This window comes from Syngnathoides biaculeatus, chromosome 3 (genome assembly GCF_019802595.1).
Source record: "Syngnathoides biaculeatus isolate LvHL_M chromosome 3, ASM1980259v1, whole genome shotgun sequence".
NCBI classification, from domain to species: domain Eukaryota; kingdom Metazoa; phylum Chordata; class Actinopteri; order Syngnathiformes; family Syngnathidae; genus Syngnathoides; species Syngnathoides biaculeatus.
The window spans coordinates 24,982,767-24,996,738 of NC_084642.1; the positions used below are offsets into that span (position 1 = coordinate 24,982,767).

The following is a 13,972-nucleotide window of genomic DNA, read 5'->3' on the forward strand; positions in this document are numbered from 1 at the left end:
TAACAGGTGAGTGTCTTGATTTGGTATAAAAGGAGCCTCCCCGAAAGGCTCCGTTGTTTACAAGCAAGAATGGGGCAAGATTCAACACTTTGTGTATAATTGCTTCAACAAGTAGTCACGCAACAGTTTGAGAATGTTTCTCAACGTACACTTCCAAGTAATTTGGGGATTTTGTAACCTACATTCATATTATCAAAAGATAAATAAAAAGAATCTGGATAAATCTGAGCACATAAAAAAAATGGGGTAAAAAACTGTTTCAGATGACATTTTCAGTGTTTTTCCAAATCAGTCATTCTCATCCCTGGCTTTGTGGGACCCCATAGGTCATTGCCATTCGATGAGATTGAACACTTGCAATGGTTACAAAATTACTCCTCTCCTCCATGTAGGACCTTAACCATTTAAGGACTGTTCCATTTAGTCCTACCCACGTTTCCAATATTTTCTGCAGTAAATTAATATCTACAGTATCAGTACAGTATCTAACCCTTTCCGGTCATTTTGCAGCTAGGACCTAGCTCATTCATATGCCACGCCTCCATCTTCCTTGCGCTAGTCTCCGCTTTAGCCCACCGTGCCCGTGTCATCAAAGTTATTATTGATTACACTTTTTAATGTCTACATGTAGCCCACTAACCCCCCCCCCCCCCACCCCCATTTTGTGTATAAATGTTGTTATACAGTATTATCCATCCGAACCATTTTCTGGGCCGCATATTCTCTTATTATACAGCATTTGACTTCCTATACTTGTATGAAAGTTACTAATGTTAAAATATGACTGAAACATTGCATATATAGTTAATAAATGTTTAATGTGGCACTTGGACCCTAGAACACAACACTTATGATAGTCACATGCCTTATACCAAATATTCACTTCATTATTATACAGTATCTACTGTATATCTATTTTTGTATTTGGATGCGCACTGTTTCTCTGATGCCCTGCAGCTGAGCCCTGCTTGAGTTTGAAATCATCCTCTTTTGGTTTTCATATCATTTATGTCCTTGGAGACATGAGTCCTTTCTGTTATGTTTCGAGTATGAGGAACAGAGATACACACACCCGGCCTCGTCAGTGTCCTCTGGGATGAGCTCTCATTCTTTCCCTTTTACATTTCTGAGCTTTCAAAGGCAGGAGCGGTCAGGATCAGACGAGCCTCTGCGGGGCAGCAGGTATCTATCACTCTCCCTCGCTCTCTGCAATATGTATTTTAAGGTGTTCTGTTGGGCCAGCTCAGAGGGGGGCCAGCAAGACTGCCTTACAGATGAAGGCTTTTTCAATTTTACTTCTGCTCACCCAAAAGTGAATGTGTGTTTTTGGAAAAAAAAAAAAAAAAAAAAAAAAAGTCAAGATTTCCAGGGGTTTCTGAAAGGTGTGTGTGTGTGTGTGTATGTGACTCAATCATGATGCCCACTAAAGTGCAGGCAGAGTGATGAATGAATCACAGAAAAAGCTCTTTGAAAACTAACAGTACAAGCATTTTCAGCATGGTCCAATGATTAAATAACTCACACATTTTTACATATATTAAAGAGCATTCATGCAGAATTAATCGTTCCCCAGTATCATCCATGAAAGTGGGTGGTTCGCATTTGATAAAGTAACTATAACAATGTCAATGTCTTAACACAGTTGTGATACAGAAACATTTCCATTAGCTTTGGAAATTTAAGTGTGATGTCCGGAACAACACCAGTGGCATTTTTTAATTGTGGCGATCTCAAGAATGACATACGGTAACCATGCATTGTCGATTGCACGTTGTAAGAATGGACATTTGGAAAGACAAAGGAAGTATCCTTGTTCTACAATGAAAAAAATATGAACAAGCTTGTTTTTTTAATATTGTTTTTAACAGAGTGGGAGAAACTCACTCTGAATCTTCTGCAGTCCAGTTTAGTAATAATCATTATCCCTGCCCACCAGAATTTTCACAGCATGAATGTACAGGAGCTAAATTCCTCAAAACTAATCATTATGTTTTTGTTTTCAGAACCCAAAATGTAGTTGAGATTCTATCAACAGCAGCCAAGTAGTGCACTAATCAACTGTTAACAGAATTCTTAATAAATTGATTATCATACCTCTCCATACTTTCTACGATAATGCCATTAGACTGGAACATCTTTTGGTGACATTACTACAAAAGCTGTGAAGCATGTTAGGGCAGCGGTGCACTTCAGACTAACTTTGTTTAAGAAAGGAGGATATTTAGTTTCTATAAAGCGTGTGCATGCCACTGTTTATTTGGCAACATTTTTGTGCGATAAAGAAATGACCAAAAGTAAGTCATTGCAAAACTTATTTTCGCCATCACCTATATTCTGTGCCATCCATGAGAAAGGAAAAAAATGAGAAGTACTGAGACATTGTTTTAAAGTGTGCACATCCTTTTAGAACTGCAGATATGCCTGTTTTAATAACATATTTAAGGTTCCTCTAATTAACCCCAAATAAAGTTCAGCTCTTCTAGTATGTCTGAATGTGAACAGGGGTTGCTACACTTTTTAATATATCCATCTATATAGGATATGAATATTCAGTTTTTAGAATTGTATTGTTGATACATCCATGTGTACAATTATATTTATAGAAGGTCATGTAAATTTCAGTGACATTGTGGCTCCCTAGTCTATTGTACTTGTCGTACGGGTACCTTGTTTTGACCATCATCTGTTGAGCATCCTTGAAAGTTACAAGCTTGTGCTTCAAATAAATATAGGAGGATAATATAAAAAATAAAATATAAAGGATAAGCCTTTAATAAAGTTACAAAGTGATTGGGAGCACCCCACTAGTGACTGATCCTAACTCAGCTCCGTCCACAATCATGTCAGATGCATGATACTCTTTTTTTTTTTTTTTAAATGTCTTAATACCATCTAAAATCTGATACTGTATTCTTTTAGGGTGTAAACTTCTGTCCCGGTCAGGAGGTCCCAGGTGTGACCACACATGAGCAAAAGGAGCACACACTGCAACCTCTCATTTTCCACCTGGGTCGAGATCCCGGAGAGAAGTTTCCCATCAGGTCAGTTGCTGGAAAAGTTCAGTCGGATTTTATAGTGGGGTGCGAGGATGGAGCAGGTAAACAAATCAGAAAAATAAGAAACGGAGCGATGGGTGAATATTGTGCGAGGCTGTTGCCTGCTGCTCACGCAGAATGGTGACGGGATCAATGTGGATTCAATGACATAAAAAAGAAGGCGGACGATTGATCTGCTCAGCCAGAGTGCACCTGATTGCACACTTGTCTTTGTGATTACAAACAGCCTTCTTAAAGATTACCGCGTCACGGCGCTTCAGTTTTAAATTGCAAGATAAATTGTTCAGCTCTGAATTCAGAGCGAGTGTTGTTTAATAGGGTTTGGTGTTGAACTCGGGTCAGAGGACGAAACAGGACAACGCAACATAACACATCAGGGATTAAATTCAGGTGGCTTACACTTTATTGATATACCACTAATTCTCATTCAAAGTCTGTGTGCCGCAAAGTACAAACAACATTCAAACACAACATATACTAAATAACCCATGTGAGCAAGCACTGTGATGACCAACCAAGTCAAGGAAAAACACGTAACGGGAAGAAATGTCAAAATGAACCAAGACGTTTTTGGCCAGGTGTGTGCTCCCATCTTAATTTGGATTGAAATAGATTGAAAAGGGATGTAAAGGATAAGAGAGTGACAAAGAATTGAAGAATTGGGGTGGAGACGAGAAAACATTTTCTCACAACAATGGTTGTACAAATATCACTAATAGTGTGTAATGATTAATAACAGTGAAGGAGGTCTTCTACAATCGGCACAACAAATTACAGCAACCCTGTGACCAAAATGGTTATAATAAGTGAGAAAGGTCAACAATGTCTTGTTGATAATGGCTTAAATCTACTATTTAACTTAAAAAGTATAGGGTGCTATCATATTAGTTGTTTTTCACAGAGGATAAAGACTATATGCCCATGAATATTGTATTATATGTCTACAACTGTCGCTTTACATTTTGTGTTCAAATTAGTTAAATGGTTATAACACACCGACAAACTATGCTTTCTGTTAGCCTGTAAATTCCATTTTCCATTTCAAGTAAGCATTAGGATTAAGATGGGACTGGCATTCTAATTTTTGGTTGTATTTTTCAGGAGTAGTAACTAATGGTGTACACACGCCTTCCTTTGGTGCGCGCAGCATGGGATCGATTCTCACTCAGTGATGGTGTCGATATCTGCCCTGTGACTGACTGGTGACCAGTTCGGGGTGTAATCCGCCTTTTAGCTGGGATAGGCTCCAGCTTTCCCACAACCCTTATGAGGATAAGCGGCTTGGATAATGACATGACATGACATTTTTCAGTAGTAGTAATAATAGCGTTTACGAATGACTGTGTTTACGAATATTTGGGGTTATGTACAGTATTGTCATAGAAAAATCACCTCTAGGTCCCTGATATTTTCAGATTTCACACAGTCTTGGTATGGACAAATGGAAGGATTTATGTTTTGCTTCCACTTGTGCTGCGTGACAATCATTGACTCTGCGCCTAATAATACTTGGATTTTGTCATGCTCTGTTTTAGATTGGATCGTGTTTGGTTTTGCTTCATTTTTTTCCTGTGTTCCATGTTTTCCATGCCTTGGGTGCTCGTTTAGTTTTTGTGTCCACCCGTTCTCTTCAACCTTCCATCTTGTGTCAACTAATAAGCTCCCTCCAGCGGCCCTTGTCAACTTGTTTGCATTTAATTCCCTAACTTCTTCCTTTCTTTCTTGTCACATTTTGTAGACGACTCCCCATTAATTTCGCACAGTTACAGTACATCAGTAGTCATGCCATGTTTCCAGTTTTATGTTGACTCAAGTGTTTCTTTGTCGCTTTATCAGTTTTGGAATTTTGCTTAGCGAGCTTTTTCCATGATCCTTGTTTGTCTTTGTTCCGGGGCTGAACACAAAAGCAAAAAAAATTGCCAAATTACAACTCGTATCTCGAAAAACTGGTAAACCAGGTTACTCGTATCTTAAGGAACCAAGGTTACACAGTACTGAATTAACATTACTTTAAAACATTAATTAGTGTTGTTAGCCCCAAAAAATTCCCAATTGTTTAAATGTCATCATGCTAACAGATCGCTCCCACCAATAATGGGAGGGTGAGGGAGTACGGGGTCATCTAACTTTTCCTGCACTGACTTATTTAAAAATAATAATGTAAAAAAAGCTCATACCGCAGATGGAACGCTTTAGGGGTTTTGAAAGTGACTGTTATAAATGGCAGTAGCCCATACCTTGAAACCAGTAACTACTTCACATGTACATTATTGTTTAGGTTTCTGTTGAAGTCGGGCCTCGATCTTGCTGATCTGCAATTTGACTCAATCGCTACTGGCTGGCATTTCAGTCCCTGTTCATGTGTCACAAGATAGTGTAGACGCCAATCATTTAATGAACACTGCTCATTGTTTATGTATCCTCAGTCTGTGTCCATTTTTATGATTTTACAAAGCAACAAAGATGACCATCTCAGCCATGTTATGTGATTAATGAATTCCTTTGCTTTCAAATGATCTCTACCCTTGCGGCTTTGCCTCGGGTTTTTTTTTTCATGTCCTCATCTCTTGTTCACCTCTGTCTCAGCTCTGAGGTGACGTTGGATGATAAATTATTAATTTAAGTATTGGTGGAGGTTTATAGTCCTGCTGTCTGCTTGAAAGAGTAAATAAATAAATAAATAAATGGATAAATCAAAACTAATCAATGTGCAGTCATTTACTAAGTGCATAGATGTTTCACTCTCGCAAAGACCAGGCAGGACTTCCAGAATGCAAGGTCACGCACTTTTTTTTTTGTCTACTCTGATCCATCCATTTTCCATTCTCCTGTTTCATTAGAGTTTCTGCTTCTTCCCTTCTCAGTGGCTGTCATTCTGCATCTACTGGGAGCATTCTGCTCCATCCTTTTTAAGTGTGTGTTTGCGTGTGCCTGTGTGCGTGTACATTTGTGCGCTCCTCGCTCCCACAGCTGGACTGACTGCTAGGCTGCCATTAATCTCTGCCTACACCTAAAGAGCCACTTAAGATGATGCAGCGCCTGTCTGCACACATGCCTTCACTACCACTGTGGTGCGAACACTCCAAAACACGAATGCTGCAAACTTGAATCACAGCGTTCAGAAAAGGACTTTGTTTTTCAGTTGTCATGAGGCTTGAATGCATTATTGTTGTTGGCCAGCACATGCCAACTCAAGGAACCTTCACCATTCCCGAGACCCACTGGACATGTTCACAGCCTTTTCCTGCCTTTCACTTTGCTCTGCAACTGGATGAGCTGAGGCCTCAAGGTTAACACATCCAGAGTGCGGTATCAACTCCGATGCTGCAGGCAGGCCCACTCCGTTGGGCCTCATCTGCTGCCTACCACCAAGCTCCAGTGTTCCCAATCAATAGTGCTCCATTTCCACAGGGAAGGGGAAGGGGTAGGGGAGGGGGGGGGGGGGGGGCGGACACTTCCATTTGATTGTCTCCTCAATTCCCCCACCGTCTGCCACTGTGTTCTTGATTGTGCGTGTATGTGTGTGTGTGTTCCAGAAAGTGTTATGAATCAGTAATCGGCATGGCGACACACCTGAGCAATGCCCCCGCCCACCCTTGGGTGCCATAAATTATAAATCAAAAGAGTCCATTTGCATACAGCCTTCTTATTATTCCGCCTTTTGACTGTGCACCAGCAAGCTAAGGGTTATAGTCATGCTAATGAGCCGCGCTGACGGTGGCTTTTCATTATTTGTTTGCACAAGAGACACAAACAAATGATATAATTAGATTTTGATGCGCAGCTTTGCTCAATACGATTACCCGCGTGTGGACGCAACAATGGCAAAGTTTGTGTTTTGTGCAAATCTCTTTGCGGGCACCATGCTTCGCTTCCAGAGAAATTGAAGACTTGCGCTCTTCCTTACGTGATGTTACGTTGCTCCATCACTTATCGCAAAAATGAATCATGAGCCCAGATAGCAAGGGGAATGAATATCCCCTTTTGCTGATCGGAATCAGGAGCAGCAGAGTCTGCGATTTCAGATAACTGCAGGAAATTTTGTCTGCTTTTTAACTGAGAGGTGTAATCAATCTTTTTTTTTTCCCCCTCCACAGCGAGGGTCACAGTCGTTAGCTGATGACAAACGTGAAGCGAGAGTGAGAGAGACTAATTGCAGTCAGCGCGCTACCACTCGTCTAATTGTGGAGAAAAGTCAAAAGCTGAGAGGATGGAGGAAGGGAGCAGGTGCTGGCTGACAGAGGAAGCCTTGCTGCCCTGTGGGAGATCCGGTTTGGGAGGGTCGGTGTGAGCCGGACAGGGCCTGGGGTTATTACTCTAATTGACACTTCACCTCACACGCATGCACGCGGTCCCTCGGGGCCAATCAGAAGGCAGGCCTTGTAGCGAGCGGAGGACACAGGGCTGGCGGCGAGTGTATCAGGGGTGTAATTGCGTTGCTGATATTGCAGTCAGATACACTGATATGCAGAAGACCACTCCCCCAACACACACACACACAAGCATACAACACAGTCCATTAACCCTACAGGTCCTATTGAGAGCAGCGTTCCTTTGAAAGCCTTCAGGGGCTCTGTGTTTTACACACTGAATATAATAATGCACAGAGGTGCGGGGCTCCCTCATGTCCAACACAAGTAATTGAGAGACAGGGGATGGTTCCACAGTTACCCTGCTGAGTGGGCTTTCCCACAGGGTACCGGCGTATGTGTTTTCATGCTTTAAACCTGCGGCGGGGCCCCACTCTGAATGAGTTAAGCCCGGCCGTCGCAGCCATGTTTCATCACGCCCTACACGAGGGCCACCGTTTCACTTGCGGCGCTCGTTGACAAAGCCACAACAAACTGAGGGATTATGTTCTGTGTGCACGCGCCTTTTAAATTCCCTGTAAGCAAGTCGCAAACAATTCCACGCGTAGTTAATTAGATGTCTGCAAATGCATAGAGGCCTTCAGATATATAAAAGCTGAAAATTGTGAATAGAAATCTTTGGGTTTAGTGCTTGGGGGCAGGCAGATCAATTCCACCAGTAAAGACCTATGAGGAAATAATGGGTATTTAACATATTATGGTGATGACAGGTAATTGCAGTACCCTGTGTGTCGACAGTGTTTCAACAAAAGAGTACCAGGATGTACTCAGCCGCATCTCGCCAGCTGTTGAGCACCATAAGAAGACGCTGGTCGCGGGCGTCCCCCAGCTCAACATGTGTGACGTGGCAGTGATGGTAAGTTGTTCTGTGTTGTGATTCAGTCTTACAGTATAATCAATACTAGGACATTTTAAAGAAGAAATCAAAGACTAATTGCAAGTCCAATCGCTCTTTTCCCCACAATTTCAAGTCAAATGTTCAGAACGTTTTGAAATGTTCTCGTCTCCAAAGTGAATATTGTGCTGAACAGTATGCACAAAATAATGTCATCTGAAAAATGATAAATCAGTTGGAGTAGAAGACAAATATGCAAAGTACCAAAATCCTGCTGACCCTCAATATTAACTCACATGAATGATGTCCACAGAACAATCAGTTCACGCCGGACTTTTTGCATGCCTTTCATTATTTTATAACAAAACGTTCATTGTCATTCAAGCAAATGGAGTAATTGGGGACGAATAGCTTTTGTTCCTATCAAATTGTCAAAGCTGGCTAAACAGCTGACTCATTTGTGGCATACTACTCCCCTCTGGTGGCAAATTAAATAATTGCAAGTGCAGTGAAAATGGAAGGTGACCAGGAATTCCTTTATTGTCATCATTTTTTTCAACAAAGCCCTTCCTGTTGTTTAAAGTGGTTCAAATAATCTGAGTGGGAAACGTGTTAATTAAACCTTTTCACTTTTAAAAGTTCAAGTGCAAATATTTACGGTTCCAATGTTTGCAGTCAGGCGGCACAGTGGGTCAGGTGGTAAAGCGTTGGTCTCACAGTTCTGAGGTCCCGGGTTCGATCCAGGACCCGCCTGCGTGGAGTTTTCATGTTCTCCCCGTGACTGCGTGGGTTTCCTCCGGGCACTCTGGTTTCCTCCCACATCCTGAAAACATGCAACATTAAGTGAACACTCTAAATTTCCCCTCGGTGTGATTTGTGAGTGCAGCTGTTTGTCTCTATGTGCTCTGTGATTGGCTGGCAACGAGTTCAGGGTGCACGCCGCCTCCTGCCCGTTGACAGCTGGGATAGGCTCCAGCACTCCCCTCGACCCTCGTGAGGATAAGCGGCAAAGATAATGGATGGATTGATGTTTGCAGTCATTGTCTCAGCAGGATATATATGCGAATCCATATTCTTGGCTCACCTAAATGGAAGTCACCCAGTGAATATTGCTACTTTTTTAGCATTTTTTTTTAAAGTAATAATACAACAAGTGACCACTAGCGGTGTAAAGCGACCCTTTAGTGGTTAATTCATCTGAAATCCCCTCAGCCAGTACGGGTGCAGCTCTTCAAATATAATCACAGAGCATAAGAGACATAAACAAAAACAACAAAAGAAATAGTATTATTACCTCGCATATACACGAGCACATAATTGTTTACCTGGAACAATATGCTTAAGCTGTTTAAAGTAACACCAGTGCTATACTGTAAATAGTATTCTGTACATGACAGCTGAATATTTGGATGTCTGTGTGGCGACTGTTTTGTTTCAGAACTGGGCCCCAGCCGGCTGTGAGAAGTTGGGAAAGTGTCTCCGAGTGCCCACATCGTCTCCCTGGAAGTGCGAGTGGCCACACTGAAGAAGCAGGACGCAAAAACTCAAGCATGTGCCTTACCGAAGATGCGTCGACGACTTCTTTTTAACCATTTCGTATTCTTAAATTACCATACTGTATTTGGTAAAATGTAAATGTCAAAGTTAGGACTGAATAAGTATCACGATCGTGTTCCATTAGATTTGGGAGATTTTTTTTTTTTCAGCTTCCCCACTTGAAGGTTATCTGAAAATTGTAAATATCTGACAAAGGTAACCAAAGTCAACATCAAATCCAAATTTTAAATGGTAATTGTATTTATGAAATAAATTGTTCCATTTTACCTAGCTGGCTCTTTGTGAAGAAGTAATTGCCCAAATTATTAAATCATGAACTATGTTCATTTATACTGACCACACCGAAGCCTGATGAACTCGAGTTCTGTTCAATCAGGAAATGGTTTACATCAAACCTGTCTGTTAAAATGAAATCGGCCAAAATGTTTTTAAAAACTGCAACAAGCTGTCATGATCCAAAGAAATCCAAAATGAGGTGAGTAATGGATTTATTGACATCTCTCAGTGTAGAAAGGGTTACACAGCCATTTCGAAATCTTTTGGGAACCACGGTGAGAGCCATTATACACCGATGGTGGTGATTCTTCCCAGGAGTGACTTCCCCTACAAAGGATAACCCAAGAGCACAATGACGACCCATCCAGGAGGTGACAAAATAAACCAGGACCTCATCCACGGAACTGCAGGTCTTCCTTGCCTCAGTTAAGGTTAGTGTTCATGACAAAACAAGGAAGATACTACAAAAATAACATCCATAGCAGCGCTCCAAGTCCAAAACCACTGCTAACCAAAAATAATCTAAAGGTTCATCTTTCATCCATTTTCCATGCCACTTATCCTCACTGGGGTCTCGGCCATGCTGGAGCCTATCCCAAACAAGCAACCAGTCACACTCACATACACACCTTTGAGTAAATTAGAATCTTTGCTCAACCTACCAAGGAGTCACTGGTGGTGTAGTGGTACACACGCCTGACTTTGGTGCAGGCAGCAATGGATTGATTCCCGCTCAGTGATTGTGTCAATATGTGCCAAGCAACTGACTGGCGACCAGAACAGGGTCCGTCATTTGCCTAAAATTAGCTGGGTTAGATGCTAGCAATCCAGTTACCCTTGTGAGGATGGATTAACTGAGCACACATTTTTGGGGGATGTGGGAGGACACCGGAAACACAGGGAGAACATGCAAATTCACACAGGCTGGATTTGAACCCAGCTCCCAAGAACTGTGGGGAAGCTGTGCAAACCATTCATCCACCTTGCTCCCAAGGATTCATCTTTCAAGGCTTAGTTTACCACCCCCAGAAAATAAAAATATCTTAAAGATTTGGGAGAATATGGAGTCATGAGATGAAAGTTGAACTTTTGGGAAGGTCTCAGTATACCTGGCCTAAATGTAACACAACATTTCAGAAAATGAATATACTAACATGGTGTTTCGGTTCATCATTGTGTGACGTCAGGGTGTGTACACTTGTGCTCTGCAGCAGGATAATGATCCAAAACACAAGAGCAACGTATGACTGGCTGGGAGGTGAGGTGGGGGTATTTTGGAATGCCCTAGTCAAAGTCTGATCTTGAATCTGATTGAAATCCTATGGCATGACAGTTCTACATAATAAATGCCATTATTCAATGAAATGTATGTTTTAAACTGTTATATTGTAATGTGTTGCGGACATTTGCACCAAAACAATTGGCAGTGGTGTACATGCACATCATTTATTACAGCATGTCCACACACAGAAACGTGAAACATTCAGGGGTCCCAATTGACGTGTGTCCAACATCTGCCTTTGGTGCTAGCCAATCAGAGGCCGTGTTGGGCTTCTTATCGTTCCATAAAATGGGCTCCATACATTTCCATTGTTATGGTAATCCCCACCACACGGCTCAAGATGCAGTCACTCGCTGTCAGAACAGCGAGTCCAATATCTCAAGGTGACAGGTGGCCGCCTCAAAATTGGAGGCGTGGAACATGGTCCACCTGGAGTCAGTATCCCCGCACCCTTTCCTGGGACTTGAAGTTTTGCCACAGGTGGGAGTTAGAATTCCTTCTGAGCAGGGATTCTGCCCGATGTTCCCTGCAGATCCTCACAATACGCGATGGTCGGCCAGGTCAGACTGGCATCTTCACTTATCATTGGAGCCCATCCACCACTGGGTGGTGATCAGTTGACACCTCCGCCCATCTTTTCACCAAAGTGTCCAAAATTTGCCGTAGAAAGTCCAATGACACGATCACAAAGTGAGTCATCAAACTGTGGCCTAGGATGTCCACATTGGCACTCAGCACCAAGACTGAACTTATGTCTGAACAAGGTGTTCATTGTGGAGCTTACGGCCATGCTACCCTGAGAACACTCGATCTCGTCAGATCTCGGAAGCTAAGCGGGTTTGGCCCTGGTTAGTACTTTGATGGGAGACCACCTGGGAATACCAGGTGCTGTTAACTTCTCTCCCCGGCTAAATGCAGAGGAGTTGCATCAGGAAGGGCATCCGGCGTAAAAGTGGGTTAACTAACTAAACCCTCACCCTTAACCCATAGCAGAATGAGGGAGTCCCCGACAGGAGCCCTCCAAAAAGGTTGGGTACTCTGATGTGCTGTTTGGTCTTCTTCTTTTCCTTTCAGCTTGTCCCGTTTGGGGTCGCCACAGCGTGCCATTTCAGAGGAACGCATATTTGTTTGGCACAGTTTTTATGCCAGATGCCCTTTTTGATGCAACCCATCTGTGTTTTAGCCGGGGAGAGAAGCTGACAGTACCCAGTATTCCCAGGCGGCCTCCCATCCAAGTACTAACCAGGGCCAAACCCACTTAGCTTCCGAGATCTGACAAGATTGGGCGTTCTCGGGGTAGCATGGCCGTAAACCGAAGTCCTGTTTGGTGCATTGCAGAAATAACAGTCAGGACTCATCTTCGCCACTGGAACGCAGAAGGGGGCTACCCTTTTGTATATTGGGGTGAGCGCCAACGTACAAGAACTGAGCCCGGTGCAATGACCACACTTGGGCAACTCCAGAGCGGGAGAGAGTCCAACCCCTCTCAAGAAGATTGGTACCTGAGTCCATTGTGTGTGTGAAAGTCAGCCCGACTATGTGCAGATGGAATTTTTCAACCTCACTCACCAACTTAGCCTCATTCCTTAACAATGAGGTGGCATTACACATCCTTAATGCCAGGTTCTGTAGCCAGGGATCAGCTTTTTTCTCACATCCCCAAAACATGCACGGTAAGTTAATTGATTAGACTAATTGAAGACTAAATTACCTGTTGTGTGGATCTGAGTGTGAGCGATTGTGTGTTTCTTTGTGCCCTGAGATTGCCCTGGTGACCAGTTCATGGTGTACCCCACCTCCTGCCTGATGACAGCTGGGATAGGTTCCCGCACTCCCATGGTGCTAGTGAGGATGAGCAGCTCAGAAAATGGATGAATTAATATGAGGATAATCTTGGCCCAGGTCAAAATGGACCTGGAACGTGTGCACGGAAAATGTACTGTACGCATACTTTGCATCGTGCTGAGAACTTTTCATGGAGTTGTTCAGCAGAGCCTGCAGCTGCAGGGATGAACATATTTTAATTTCATACTCCACATTAATATTTGAGCTTTGAAAAGACAGATTGCAAGATGTAATTCTAGTACAGTGTATGTTTCTTATACATGCATATATGATTCCACAATTGGCAATTCAGATAGGTGTACAATATTGGACATTCAAAAGGTTTTTTCCCCCCTCATTAACATACTGGCAACACTGTTACCACTAACTTACTGCTTTACAGTAAATTACCGGCATTACCAAGTGGGCAGCAACACACCCTGCACCATCACTCGGAACACAGGGGTTCCTCAAGGTTTTGTGTTGAGATCCTTCCTTGCTGACTTACGATACACACCAACATACAGCTTCGCCCTTTTCATCAAGTTTGGAGATCACACAACTGCGGTTGGTCTCATCAGCAAAAGGAGACGAGGTAAAGCAAAACAAAGCAAATTTATTTGTATAGCGCATTTCATACACAAGGTAACTCAATGTGCTTGACATGATTAAAGGCATTTGAAAACAAAGACATAAAATATTTAAAACGGGATAAAAACAATGAAAAATGACAAACAAAATATTTTTAAAAAGACCGCATAAGATGCAAGTA

The 13,972-nt window shown here is 42.5% G+C and overlaps 1 protein-coding gene and 2 pseudogenes across 1 annotated transcript in view; 2 read left to right on the forward strand and 1 right to left on the reverse strand.

Moving 5' to 3' along the window:
* galns (galactosamine (N-acetyl)-6-sulfatase) overlaps positions 1-10,083 on the forward strand; it is a 35,463-nt gene extending 25,380 nt beyond the window's left edge. The window contains exons 12-14 of the mRNA XM_061814976.1: positions 2,920-3,041; positions 8,165-8,282; positions 9,700-10,083. Coding sequence (XP_061670960.1) covers positions 2,920-3,041; positions 8,165-8,282; positions 9,700-9,786 — 327 coding nt within the window. The 3' untranslated portion in view covers positions 9,787-10,083. The remainder of the gene's footprint in view (positions 1-2,919; positions 3,042-8,164; positions 8,283-9,699) is intronic.
* A 2,071-nt stretch (positions 10,084-12,154) lies between these two features.
* On the forward strand, positions 12,155-12,273 carry LOC133498730 (5S ribosomal RNA; annotated as a pseudogene).
* A 297-nt stretch (positions 12,274-12,570) lies between these two features.
* On the reverse strand, positions 12,571-12,689 carry LOC133498729 (5S ribosomal RNA; annotated as a pseudogene).
* Between the last annotated feature and the right edge of the window lie 1,283 nt (positions 12,690-13,972).